This window comes from Diabrotica virgifera, chromosome 5 (assembly GCF_917563875.1).
Source record: "Diabrotica virgifera virgifera chromosome 5, PGI_DIABVI_V3a".
NCBI lineage: Eukaryota > Metazoa > Arthropoda > Insecta > Coleoptera > Chrysomelidae > Diabrotica > Diabrotica virgifera.
Genome location: NC_065447.1, coordinates 249,192,104 through 249,204,625, shown reverse-complemented (window position 1 = coordinate 249,204,625; position 12,522 = coordinate 249,192,104). Strand labels below are relative to the sequence as shown.

General features: G+C 31.2%; 1 protein-coding gene across 1 annotated transcript in view; it reads right to left on the bottom strand.

Annotated features, from left to right (window-relative positions):
* LOC126884791 (golgin subfamily A member 6-like protein 6) overlaps window positions 1-12,124 on the bottom strand; it is a 45,733-nt gene extending 33,609 nt beyond the window's left edge. Inside the window, exon 1 of the mRNA XM_050651025.1 lies at window positions 12,023-12,124. Coding sequence (XP_050506982.1) covers window positions 12,023-12,043 — 21 coding nt within the window. The 5' untranslated portion in view covers window positions 12,044-12,124. The remainder of the gene's footprint in view (window positions 1-12,022) is intronic.
* Between the last annotated feature and the right edge of the window lie 398 nt (window positions 12,125-12,522).

Sequence of the window (12,522 nt, the reverse complement as noted above, 5' to 3'; positions counted from 1 at the left end):
TTTTATAGAAGCGTTTTGGAGATATTAGAAAACTAATTACAAGGCACCTTCAAAAGGCTCTAGCTCCCTGGAAGCATTTTCGTGCTACGTGAATTGGGTCAAATTGTCTTAAAAAAATCTGAAGAATCTCCTGTCGTCGTTTGTCAGGGTAGTTTCTGGACACCGTGTACATGAAAACACTACTGATTTGAAGACAAAAATGTTTCGCCTGAAGTTAATGGATGAATAATTGTTAATGAGATAGTCCAAAAGAGAAAGAAGAAGAATATTTACAGATTATATCCATTATTCACAATTTCAGTTTCAGAAATTTTTTTAAATCTATTTCCGGATTAGATATTAAAAATAATTAAAAATTAATGCATATTACACTTCATTGTGATTTATTCCCATATAAAATATCCCATCTCTTGCTGAACCGTATAAAATACAATTGTAACAACAAGGTAGGTAATAAATTAAGTCACATATTCTGGGACCAAAATAGTTCGATTGAACCTAACTTGCCTTAGTACAAATGTGTACATAAAAAGCCCTTTGAAGTTACAAAATGAAAATCGATTTTTTTCAATGTATCTAAAACTGTTTTCGAGATTTTATACTGAAAATGGATGTGTGGCTTTCTTATGGCATGAGATTTTGTTCCCTTTCACCTCCCAAAAGTTTGTGTACGTTCCAATTAAATTATTATTGTGGTACCATTAGTTAAACACAATGTTTCTAAAACTTGTTTGCCTCTTAGTAGTTTTTCAATAAGCCAGTTTCTATCAACATATTTTGAACATTTGAAAAATCACCACATATTTTTGTAAATGGTTAAGTAAGATTATAATAAACTGGTAATAATATGAACATACATTCATAATTTACATTTTGTTAGGTAGCTACGCAGAAATTTTGAAACATTAAAAAAGAAGTAGCATTTTGATAAAAACTAGCTTAACGAAAAAATACTAAGAGGCAAAAAGTTTTAAAAACATTGTGTTAAACTACTGATACCACAATAATAATTTAATTGGAACGTACACAAACATTTGAGGGGGTTTTAGGGAACGAACCCCACATAAAATTTTTATGGGGTGCACAAATGTCACTGTTATTTTTTTAAGATATTTCTTTCATAAGAGAGCTACATGTCCATTTTTATATAAAATCTCGTAACAGTTTTCGATATATTGGAAAAAATCCATTTTCATTTTGTAACTTCAAAGGGCTATAACTTTTTTTATGTGCAAATTTGTACTAAGGTAGGTAAGTAGGTAAGTAATGAATCGAACTATTTTTAATCCCAAAATTTGATTTATTTTATGACCCTCCTTTTTGTTACACCCTGTATAAAATATTCACTCTCGTGAGGAAATGTATAAAATATATCTGTTGGCAATAAGCTTTCTTACACGAATTCATACATTAACACTAGATCCGCGATATGATCATTTTCTTCCATTACTGTCTATTGTTTCGCGAATTCCAAGATGTTACTTTCTCCGCAATTTATAGCGAAAATCAATTGAGGAGCAGGAAATAGAAACATCACTGCCATCATTGTCGATAAAATTTGTAGTTTATAGAAGCATCACTTGTTTTCCCGTGTTTCTCGAAATGGTGAATGATTATGAGATAGGAAATGTGTAAACTGTGTTTTTTAACCAAATTGGATATTAGAATTATTACGTAAGATATGTTTATATCCTTATTGCAATGTTTTATTACAGTATTTTTGTATTTACAAATATTGTTCCAAAAGTCTCAAACGAAGAAATGTGAAGACGAATTGGGCATGGCAGGAAGCTCATGAACACAATTAAAATAAGAAAAACGTCGTTTCTGGGCCATATGCTTCGAAATGATAAATAATCTCTGCTACACGTCATCATGCGAAGAAGAGTAGAAGAAAGAAATGGTTTGGAAAGAAAGAAGAAATCTTGGCTGAGGAATATCAGAGATTGGACTAACCTCGGTGTTGAACTTTCATGTTGCAAAAGATAGGGAAGCGTTTAAAGAAGTGAAGAAGAAATAAGAAGAAAAAGAAGAATGACTATAAAATTAAACTATTTATTTGGAGGTGAGCAAAGAAATGTAAGAGGGGAAGTTGGATGTTTGGAGAAGGGCTATTGAAGGAGGAGGACTTGAAAGTTTGCAGGTCGAGAACGTAGTGGTTGGGAATGGTTGGCGACATCGAATTCTCCTACTCGCCCTAGAACGAATAGAAGGATTTAAAAATAGTAGCTCATAAATGGGCAAAGATTCTTAGACATGTATGAGGGAGTAACAGGTAGGACACGTGTGGGAGAGACTGACAAATTTCATGTGAAAGGAGGATTGCACCAAAGCTCAGTACTTAGTCATTATTCATTACCATTAGTTTTGGACCAGATAATAGCGAAACTACAGGGTAACATTTCATGGTGCTTAATGTATGCTGATGACGTCGTGTTAGTAGGAAATAGTGAAAGAGACTTAGAACGGAAACTGGAATAGTGGAAAAAAGCTCTTGAGCAAAAGATGTACAAATATTGGTTGATGAATTTAAGAAAATGGTTATTTCCGATATCCCTACCGGAAATTAAACGTAGAGAAGAAAATAGAAGAGGAAAATATAAATAGTTTCTGTGTATGTAATTACTCTAGATATCCAATAGAAGAACTTAGATATAGATTAGAAGAAGGTTTAGAAGACATATTATTCCATATAATACCAGTATTTAAAATCATTCACCTTTAATATTTAAAATCAAATAGGATCTTACATTGTTTATATATTGTTTATAAGTAAAAATAACGTTTAATATTTTGCATATTTTATTTATAACATATTTTTATCACCAATTCTTTCAAAAGTAACTTTTAGAAAAGTAAAGAGTGTCAGGAAAATGACTTTTTTGCTAATTACCCTGATCTGTACATGCTTTCTTTACATACTCCGCTGAATACAACAATTATTGTCATTTTACACGATTTTGATAATATGCCCTGTAAGTGTGTTAAACAATTACGGCGAAAATAATATGATGGTATTAAAATATTTCACGACAAAGTGATTACGCTTAATTACGAGAAAATTCTGATACGAAGTACATGTGGACCGCTATACAAAGTATAGTACAGTCACTGAAGGTTTTCACCTCCGATTTCGTTGAACATCCATCGATTTTCATGAAAATTGGTGAGTAGTTAGAGGATACCTCAATAAACATAAGTGGGATGGTGCGCTTGGGGTGCATGCCATGCCACCCCTTCTCGGGGTTGAAAATTTGTTTAATATAAATAATCATATGAATAGATAGAGGGACGAATTCTAAGCAAAGTTTGTTATATCAGGTTATTAAAATAAAGCCATAGTTTTTGAGTTGTTGAAGATCAAAGATTTTAATTTTTTGTGTAAAAAGGCATGTTTTAAACGGCTTTTTCGTAAATAGCTCAAAACCATCAGTTTTTACAAAAAAATATCATTATCAAAATTATTAAACAAAGATATTATTTTGGTAAGTACTCAAATCTAAACATTCTAGCTTAAATAACGGGATAACTAGGCATTTTATAACATTCACTCACTAAATACTTGTCAAAGTAATTAGGAATACCGATCAAACCAGAAGAAGTTGTAGCATTAAAACTGAGCAAGTTATGATGAAAATGTGAGGACCCTTTCGAATTTTTGTAGGAGAATGTGACAAATAAAACATACACCATTTCCACAAAAATTAAAACTTATAGTAATCACTATAAGACTTTCTTTACTTTAGCATAAGCAATTAATTCAAACATTTTGACCGCTTTAGAATGCATACTTTTGAAAAAATACCTATGATTTAAAAAGATCAGAATTTTTAAAATTTTCGTAAATTTCATTTTCTTTTGATATAAACTCCAAAAAATACTCGACAAAGATCTTTTTCATGTGTTTATTTTTTGTAGGATAAAAAATCGAGATAGAATCGTTTAAAGGATAAATTTTACTGCGAGAACCAAGTAACCGCGACCCTTTAACCTTTTATCTTAAAATAAATAAGGGATTCAAACATTAAATTGACCACGATTTTATACTTCTTGAAATTACCTTTCAAACGGTTTTTGGATCAATCTGATATCGTAAAAATTAACAGAGTTATTCTAAAAAAAAAATAACATTTTTTGAAAAAACCTTTGGAGCATAAATTTTGAAAAATTTTTTGAGCACAAATTTTGAGTACTTTGACAAGTATTTAGAAAGTATTGTATATGTTATATATGTGTATATATAAAATGCATCGTTTTCCCGTTATCTGAGCTTGAATACCTATAGGCCTGAATCCCACGTACCAAAAAAAGTTGATTAATAGCAAGTTAAAAATTTGTTAATAGCTTAATGGTGTCTACTCGTACAAACTTTGATGTACGGGAACACTGGAACCGGGAAAGTTTTAATAGTGGAACGTAATTTTAATTGTGGAACGTGTCATCCTGACAAGTTTATAATTTTGAAAACTAGCAGGTTGTTTTTAAATTTATTCATTAGCAAATTTTATATATATTCCGTGGTGTGGTGTTTGCGTGTGTGATGTTATGGTCCACGGAAACGATTAAATGAAATTAAAGTAAATGTAAAAACAACAAACTGTCTGTCAATAATATATTTATTTTAATCGTTAAAAAGAACGTGAAAACGTCTCGAAAGATGGTTTGTTATTCTAGCGAGGGTGTGACTGCACAGGGTGCCTGCTGTGACTCTACTGAACTACAAACATCAGTTTGTCATTATGTGGTTTAAAGAACCGTCGTCGAATGCATTTAAAAAGTGATTTATTGACATAAGGTCTGATAAGGTAATTTAATAAAATGTAGAATTTTTGTTTCCCATACATAAATAAACTGAACAGGCCATTAAGATCTGGTTTCGTATAGATATTATGAGCCAAAAGAATGTAGATTTTAAATGGAACGTATTATTTGATTTTGAAAAAGTTATTAAAAACTAAAAATTAAAATTAGCAAAATAGTAATTGAAGCGTGTCGCCACATATATAATATATGAGAAAATATTTGTCAGACAAATATGTTGGGCATTTTAATAAGTCCGACACGTAGAACATGTCAAATGACAGGAATTATGTTGGTGGTAAGTAGCAGTCTGGCTTTTGCATGAGAGTTTAATGAAAGGGTAACAAATAAATTGGAAGTTCTGTCCGACAAAATACATGGGACGTTTTCGTAGTCTGACGTTCGAAACTTGTAACTTGTTCCACAATTAAAACTTCCCCTGTTCCAGTGTTCCCATACACCAAGGTTTGTCTGACTAGACACCGTTAAGCTATTAACAAATTTTCAGCTTGCTATTAATAAACTTTTTATTGGTACGCGGGATCCAGGCCTATTAGATTTGAATACTCGCCGAAAAATATATGCATTCAATTACCTATAACTCACTTTGAATTATTATTAAAATGATTTTCAAGTAAGAAATTTATTCTTTTTATTAGCTTCAATGTTAGTAAGTTATTATTGCTTATGGTTTTTTAATATTTTATGAAAAACCGCTTTAAAACATGCATTTTCTTTACGAAAAATTAAATGTTTGATCTTCTCCGAACTCCAAAAGTATTGATTTATTTTAAGAAGTTTATATAAAACAAATAATTTTGTTTAGAATTTATCCGTTTATAAATTTTTGGAGTTACTTTTAATAAAATAATTTTCACCCTGAGAAACGGTGGCATCCACCCCATGGTAAAAGGGCAAGTTGGCACCATGTCACTTTTGTTCATTGGGGTATCCTTTAACCACTCACCAATTTTCATGAAAATTGATTGAAGTTCACCGAAATCGAAGGTAATAGTTGATTTTACCTTCATACACTGTACTAAAAATGATTACGCTTAATTAGGAGAAAATTCTGATATGAGGTACCGTGTGGACGGCCATACAAGGTACTGTAATTACACATGGGTTACGCACATCATTCGGATGCCGTAAAAGTTGAGGTGATTTACGAATTTTGCGTTGTCTTTATAGGTAATTGAATTTGGTTTCTTCTTGACGATGATTTATTACTCTGGGTTCAACAATAAGACTCAAATTGGTAGAAATTTTTGATGAAGGCAATTTTTTGGTTAATGTTTCGTTACGCATAGGTATACTTTCATTTCTTCAAATGTTCTTAAAATGTTTTAATTACGGAATTTTTTAACGAGTCTATTGAACAAGGTAGTAAAGCATTATTACAAGTTTATGAGTCACAAAATGTATGTAGCCAGTCGGTGGTCTTAACTGCAAATGTAATTAATTTCTTTCAAGTCTTCTTCTAATTTATATCTACGTTGTTCTGTAGGATTCTATAATAGAGGGATTATAATATAATGTGAAATAAAATATAAAAAAATGCTCCTTTAGACATTTATATTTCTTGTCTTCTCTTCTTCAAATTCCATTTCCGTTAGAGATCTCGGCAATAATCATTTTCTTAAGTTTGTCAGCCAATATAATTGTTTTATTCCCGTGTTCTTTCTGTCCTCATCTACCTTTGGTTTATAAGGCGCAAGGTGACATGCATTACATGTTCGATATACTGCAGGTTTCTATCTGTTATTGTCTTTTTAACTTATTCTTCCTAATATCTTAACGTGATCCATTTATGAGATTTTCAGGATCCTCGTTACGTCCAAATCCCACTCAAAATTTAAACTCTCATGATCATTCCTCCATTAGCTACTTCCATGGCTATTTTACAGAATTTTCCCTTCAGATTTTCGTAAATGTGTAAGGTACTAAGCTTATTGTGAACTATTTTACCAAAATTTAAAAGAATATTAAAGTAATCATGCAAAATATCTTTCACTTCAATCAACATCCTGATATTTAAACTAAGGCATTGCACTGTTATAAGAAACTATATAGGAACTAGAAAACAGCAGAAAAGATATATTTTGGTAATTAATGGCCTTCCTGGCACAAATGAAGTAATATGCGATATATAGGGTGGGTCAAAGAAAACAGTGCACCTCGATATTTGGCAGTAGTTATTAGATTTTAAGGAAATGCCGAAACAGGTCACTTTTTATTTTTATATTCCAATTTTTTGGCATATATTTCATACTAGTGACGTGATCCATCTGAGCGTGATGACGTAATCGATGATTTTTTTAATAGGAATAGGGGTCGTGTGGTAGCTCATATTATCAAAAGGTGGTCAACTCTCTATTCAGTAATTTACATTTATTTTCGCTTAAATTAAATCACAAACAGCCTCCCATCTACCTCTTGTCAGTTTAAATATTTAATTTAAATGAAAAGCAATATTTATTTGCCATATAAACATTTTTTTTCTATTTTCTAACAGGAGTAGAATCTATTTTGAGTCAAATAAATTACATACATTTTTCATTTTGCGTCCATTAATTTAATTCGAATATCATTTTTGGCCACCCTGTATAAATAATGATATTACTGTTTATGTTACTGAATAGAGAATTGAATGAGCTACCTTTCAAATGAGCTACCACACGACCCCTATTCCCATTTAAACAAATCATCGATTACATCATCACGCCCACATGGTTGACGTCACTAGTATGAAATATATATATCACAAAGTTGTAATTTAAAAATAAAAATCGACCCGTTTCGGCATTTGCTTAAAATCTAATACATAACTACTGCCAAATATTGAGGTGGACTGTTTTCTGTGGTCCACCCAGTATATATCTGCTCCTAAAAACACAACAGAAATGGATATGCACTAGCAGCAGCATTGATTACGTACTCACAACAAAATATCGAACAATGAAGAAGATTAAACCAATAAATGCATATTTCATGCCTGTTTGAAATTATGGAAAAAGAGAAAACTCAATATACCTTATCAAAACAATCATGAGATGTACAGAAATAGAAATATCACGATTAAAGTGCAGTCAAATGAAACAAAATTAACAATCAATATACACAAAATAAAAACAATAGTTTTTTCCGATTATTAGCTGATAATCCAAAATTTTGACACTGATAGATACTTATTATTTATAGAGGTCAACAGACCTTGAAGGCTTCATGCTGAAAAGTTCAACATTAGAATTACTCTTTACATTTATTTATATAGAATTTACAATTGGATATTTCTTATAGTCTTTCCATACATTTCTCAACCACACCCTTGCATTCATTCTGCCCAATGCTTTTTCTCTCCAATTCTCAATATTATTTGTTCCTAAATCTTTCGTATGTGCTTCCCTTTCATCTCTTTCTTGGTTTACCTTTTTTTCGTTTTTGTATCGGCTTTCGTGCTATTCTCCTTTTCATGAACATTTTTCAGTGCGTCACAAATTATAGAAAAAAAGGTAAGTCCGTGATAATACATATTTATGACATTTATTCTAACGTGACATTTTAGTTAAATCTGACAGTTGTCAAATTTTATTTTCAATTTGGAATAAAACCAAATCAATTGTGTCTATTGCATTTATAAAATGGTATTTTCTTTCATTTGTATAGTCTTATAAATTGTACAGATTATATTGATAATATTATTATTTTATTTAATAAATAATTCTTTTTTGATTATGGCGCCATCTATCGACAACTAGAATAATCACCGAACTAGAATAATTACCGAAGTATTCCCAGACGTGCCTTTTTTTCTGTCACATACAATTTAATGCGTTAGAGAGAAATCGAAAAACTGTGACGCACTGAAAGATGATCATGAGAAAAAGAATACCATTTTTGGCATTCTTTCATTTCCCATTGATTAACCACCATAATAACACCTAGGTAGTGCAAATAGGTGTTATCATGGTCTGCCAAAGTACTCAGTTAATAAATGTATGTCTCAAAAAACTCTTATAAGAGTCATAGCACACTATCACTTATCATAGCACAATGATAGTCCTCAACTCATAAATAGATCAGAGGCATGGACCCTAATAAAAACAGATGAATCCTTTCTATCGACTTTTGACAAAAAGGTACTACGCAAGATATTTGAAGCGGTTTGCCGTAAGAATGAGAAGACCGGGTAGACTAAAGCTGAGGTAGATAGATGGAGTAACACAGGAAGTTGAGAAAATCGGTGTTACTAACTGGAAAATACAAGCAATGTACAGAGCATAATGGCGCAGAAAGCTTGAAAAGGTGAATCGTTTTTAGGGCTGCATCACTGTAATGATGAGGATGATGGAAAACCGATAACTATGAGTTCAAAGAGCTAGATGGCTTGGTCACATTAGGTATAAGAGTGCCAGAAAACCTAAATATTAAAACAATACTGAAGGAGTGAGAAATGGGGAAAAAAGAAGAAGATATCCAAAGAAGAAATGGTTAAAAGCAGTAAAGCAAAACTTGTCAGAAGTAGATGTGAGAGATTAGAGAGAAATGGCAGGCGACAGGAAATAATAAAAGTAAATAAGCAGGTAAAAGGTAAATAACTTTTGGAAGCCAAAGACCGACAAGGCTTCTATCGTAGTTTAAATGCTAAACGAAGGAAATCGCATTAGGACTTGAAGAAGTCATCACAACAGTATGATCGATGATGGGTATATTCTTACGTTTCAAGAAGACTCTTAATAACTAAACAGTTTTTTCTGTTTAAAGTAAGGAAGAACTAGGTCAGAAAGAAAACGCCAGTAAGAAGCATATCGGAAACAGTAAAAAGAGAAAGAAGGATTTTGCTCAATAAGAAGCACAAAAATTAGTAATATTCTAAGAGCTATAGCCAAAAAATCATCGTCATAAGTAATATGGAGTTTGGCATGTGAAATGTGTCTATTGTATATTGATAATTATGACCCTTTTCAGGCTGACACCTAAGTGGATACAGGAAGTAGTAATAAGGGATGAAAGGGAAAATTAGTGTGGTCTTTAAATGTGTTCACCTCCTATTTTGTTAAACCTCCATCGATTTGCATGAAAATTGCTGACTAGTTAGAGCATGTCCCAAGAAATAAAAATGATTTGGTGCGAACTTGCATTTTTACTCTGGGGGTGGATACCACCCCTTCTCGGGGGTGAAAACTATTTTATTAAAAATAACCCCACAAATAGATAGAGGGACAAATTATAAGTAAAATTTGTTATATCATGTTATTAAAATAAATCAATACTTTTTGAGTTATTAAAGATCAAAGATTTGTCTGTTTAAGAGCACATGCATGAAGTTACGGATGATAAAAAGGACATATTAATTAATTGTATGTTACTAAAATATTATTTTTATATTATTTCGATATTATAAATTTAGCAAAACTTTATTCGAATATGTCAAATATACCCATTATTGGACACCCCCAGTTTCTGGGCATATTCAGTTTATATTGATAGAAACAATGCAATTAAATATCGAAATAATATAAAAATAATATTTTACTAACATACAATTAATTAATATGTTCTTTTTATCATCCGTAACTTCCGCATATGCTCTTAAATAGACAAATTTTTGATCTTTAATAACTTAAAAAGTATTGATTTATTTTAATAACATGATATAACAAATTTTATTTAAAATTTGTCCCTCTATCGATTTGTGGGGTTATTTTTAATAAAATTGTTTTCACCCGTGGAAAGGGGTGGTATTCATCACCAGGGTAAAAGTGCAAGTTGGCACCAAATCAGTTTTATTTCTTGAGGTTTGCTCTAACTAGTCACCAATTTTCATGCAAATCGATGGAGCTTTAACAAAATAAGAGCTGAAAACCTTTAATGACTGCACTAACTTTTCCCTTTCATCCCTTATTGCTACTTTCTGTATCCACTGAGGTGTCAGCCTGAAAGGGGTCATAATTGTCAATATACAGTGGACACATTTCACAGGAAAAACTCCATATTACTTATGACGATGATTTCTCGGCTCTAGCTCTCAGTCTATAAGTCAATATCATATTTAGAACAAAGAAGTGGAGAAAGACCACAAACAAGATGATGTGATGACTAAGCAAGTTTGCAGAACTAAATTGGATAAAGAGGGCACAGGATAGAAACAATTGGAGAAGGGCCAAATGAAGAAGAGCCTTTTTTCAATTTTGGATGCACAAGGAATGCTAATAGATGAAGAGGGAGAGAGATAAGAAAATACTTTGTATTTACAGTTGTGTTGGACAAATTCGTATGTACAAAAAAATGGGAGATGTTGGTAAGACAAAGAAGAAAACACTAGTAAAAACGTTCAATGGTAGAGCTATATGTTACCACATTGTACCGTAATAGACACATTTGTCTTCAGTCGTTTATTTTTGTTTGATTTTTCACAATTCTGTTATTTTATTTTAACGTATTAATATTAATATGATTAAAACCCCAAAAAAATGCTTAATGAAGAAAATAGAGAACGTAGATCTAAAAAGAGTGAACAAATGGGTAGATATTAAGAAGATATTCACACTCACTTATTATGTATATTGGGCATAAAATGGTTTTTATTGTAAAGTAAGGTTAAATCATTTTGAAGGTTCTTTTTTTTCTAATATAGCAAATGTATTTAGCACGTATAAATAATTGTTGTTATGAATAAGGTGGACAAAACTAAATTCTGAGAATTTTTTTGGTTTTCAATATATCCAAAAGCCAAGAAAAAACTACTTCCTATCTTAGAATATTAAAAATATTTTAAACCTTTTCATTTTTTATTCAGAATTAAAAATTTTTAAATTATTTTTATTGAAAACTAGTTACTTTATTTCAAAAATGTCCAAAAATGTTCCAAAAATAAGTTACGATGAAAAAAACCGTCAATTTTTGTACGACCATAAAAAAATGATGACTACTTTACATACTCTTCTATAATAACACAACTAATGAAAAAACATGTAAAGCTTTTTAAAAAAAACAATTTTTTATTGCAAAAATAATAATAATATGCAACTATTAAAGATAATTAATCAAATCGGTTTTTTTAACTAATTAAATTAAAAAAAATAAAGGCTTTACTTAGCCCTAATTATCTTATAGTTTAATCTTTATCGTTTAACACTTTTTGCGAATTTTTTTGTAATTGATCAACCTCGCGAAATTCGGAAATTCGGCACAAAAATCACAAAAACAAAAAGACACTAACCAACAGCAAAAAACACTTCATCTCGAATTGGTTTGGACCCCTCTGTAAGGGGCTTAAGGCAGTGTATTTACTGAATATTCTATTCTAAGAACTGTAGCTTTATACCGGGCGGTATTTCGTATGCTGTCAGTGCTTTCCCCCAGTAGGTCAGTACATATTGGAGAACGTATATGATGGGCTCTCTGAATTTCGCTTTCTTCGTGTACTCAAGATAAAGTTGAGCAGGTGGGACGTGCAATTACAGAATACTTCCTAAATATTTTGCTTTAGTCCATGTTGTGAAGCTGCTCCCTTATGAAAAATTGTCTGACTCTTTTTTGCCTGGAAAATTTTTTTTTTAGGTTTTTTGATTGATTTTAAACAATAGGCGACACAAACGACAAGATCGGAAAAGAAGAAGAGTACATAGGGGTAATAGGGAAACATAGTTTGCATAGAGACACAAATGAGAATGATCAGTTTCTAATATATTTCGCAGCTGGAAAGAATATGATTATCAG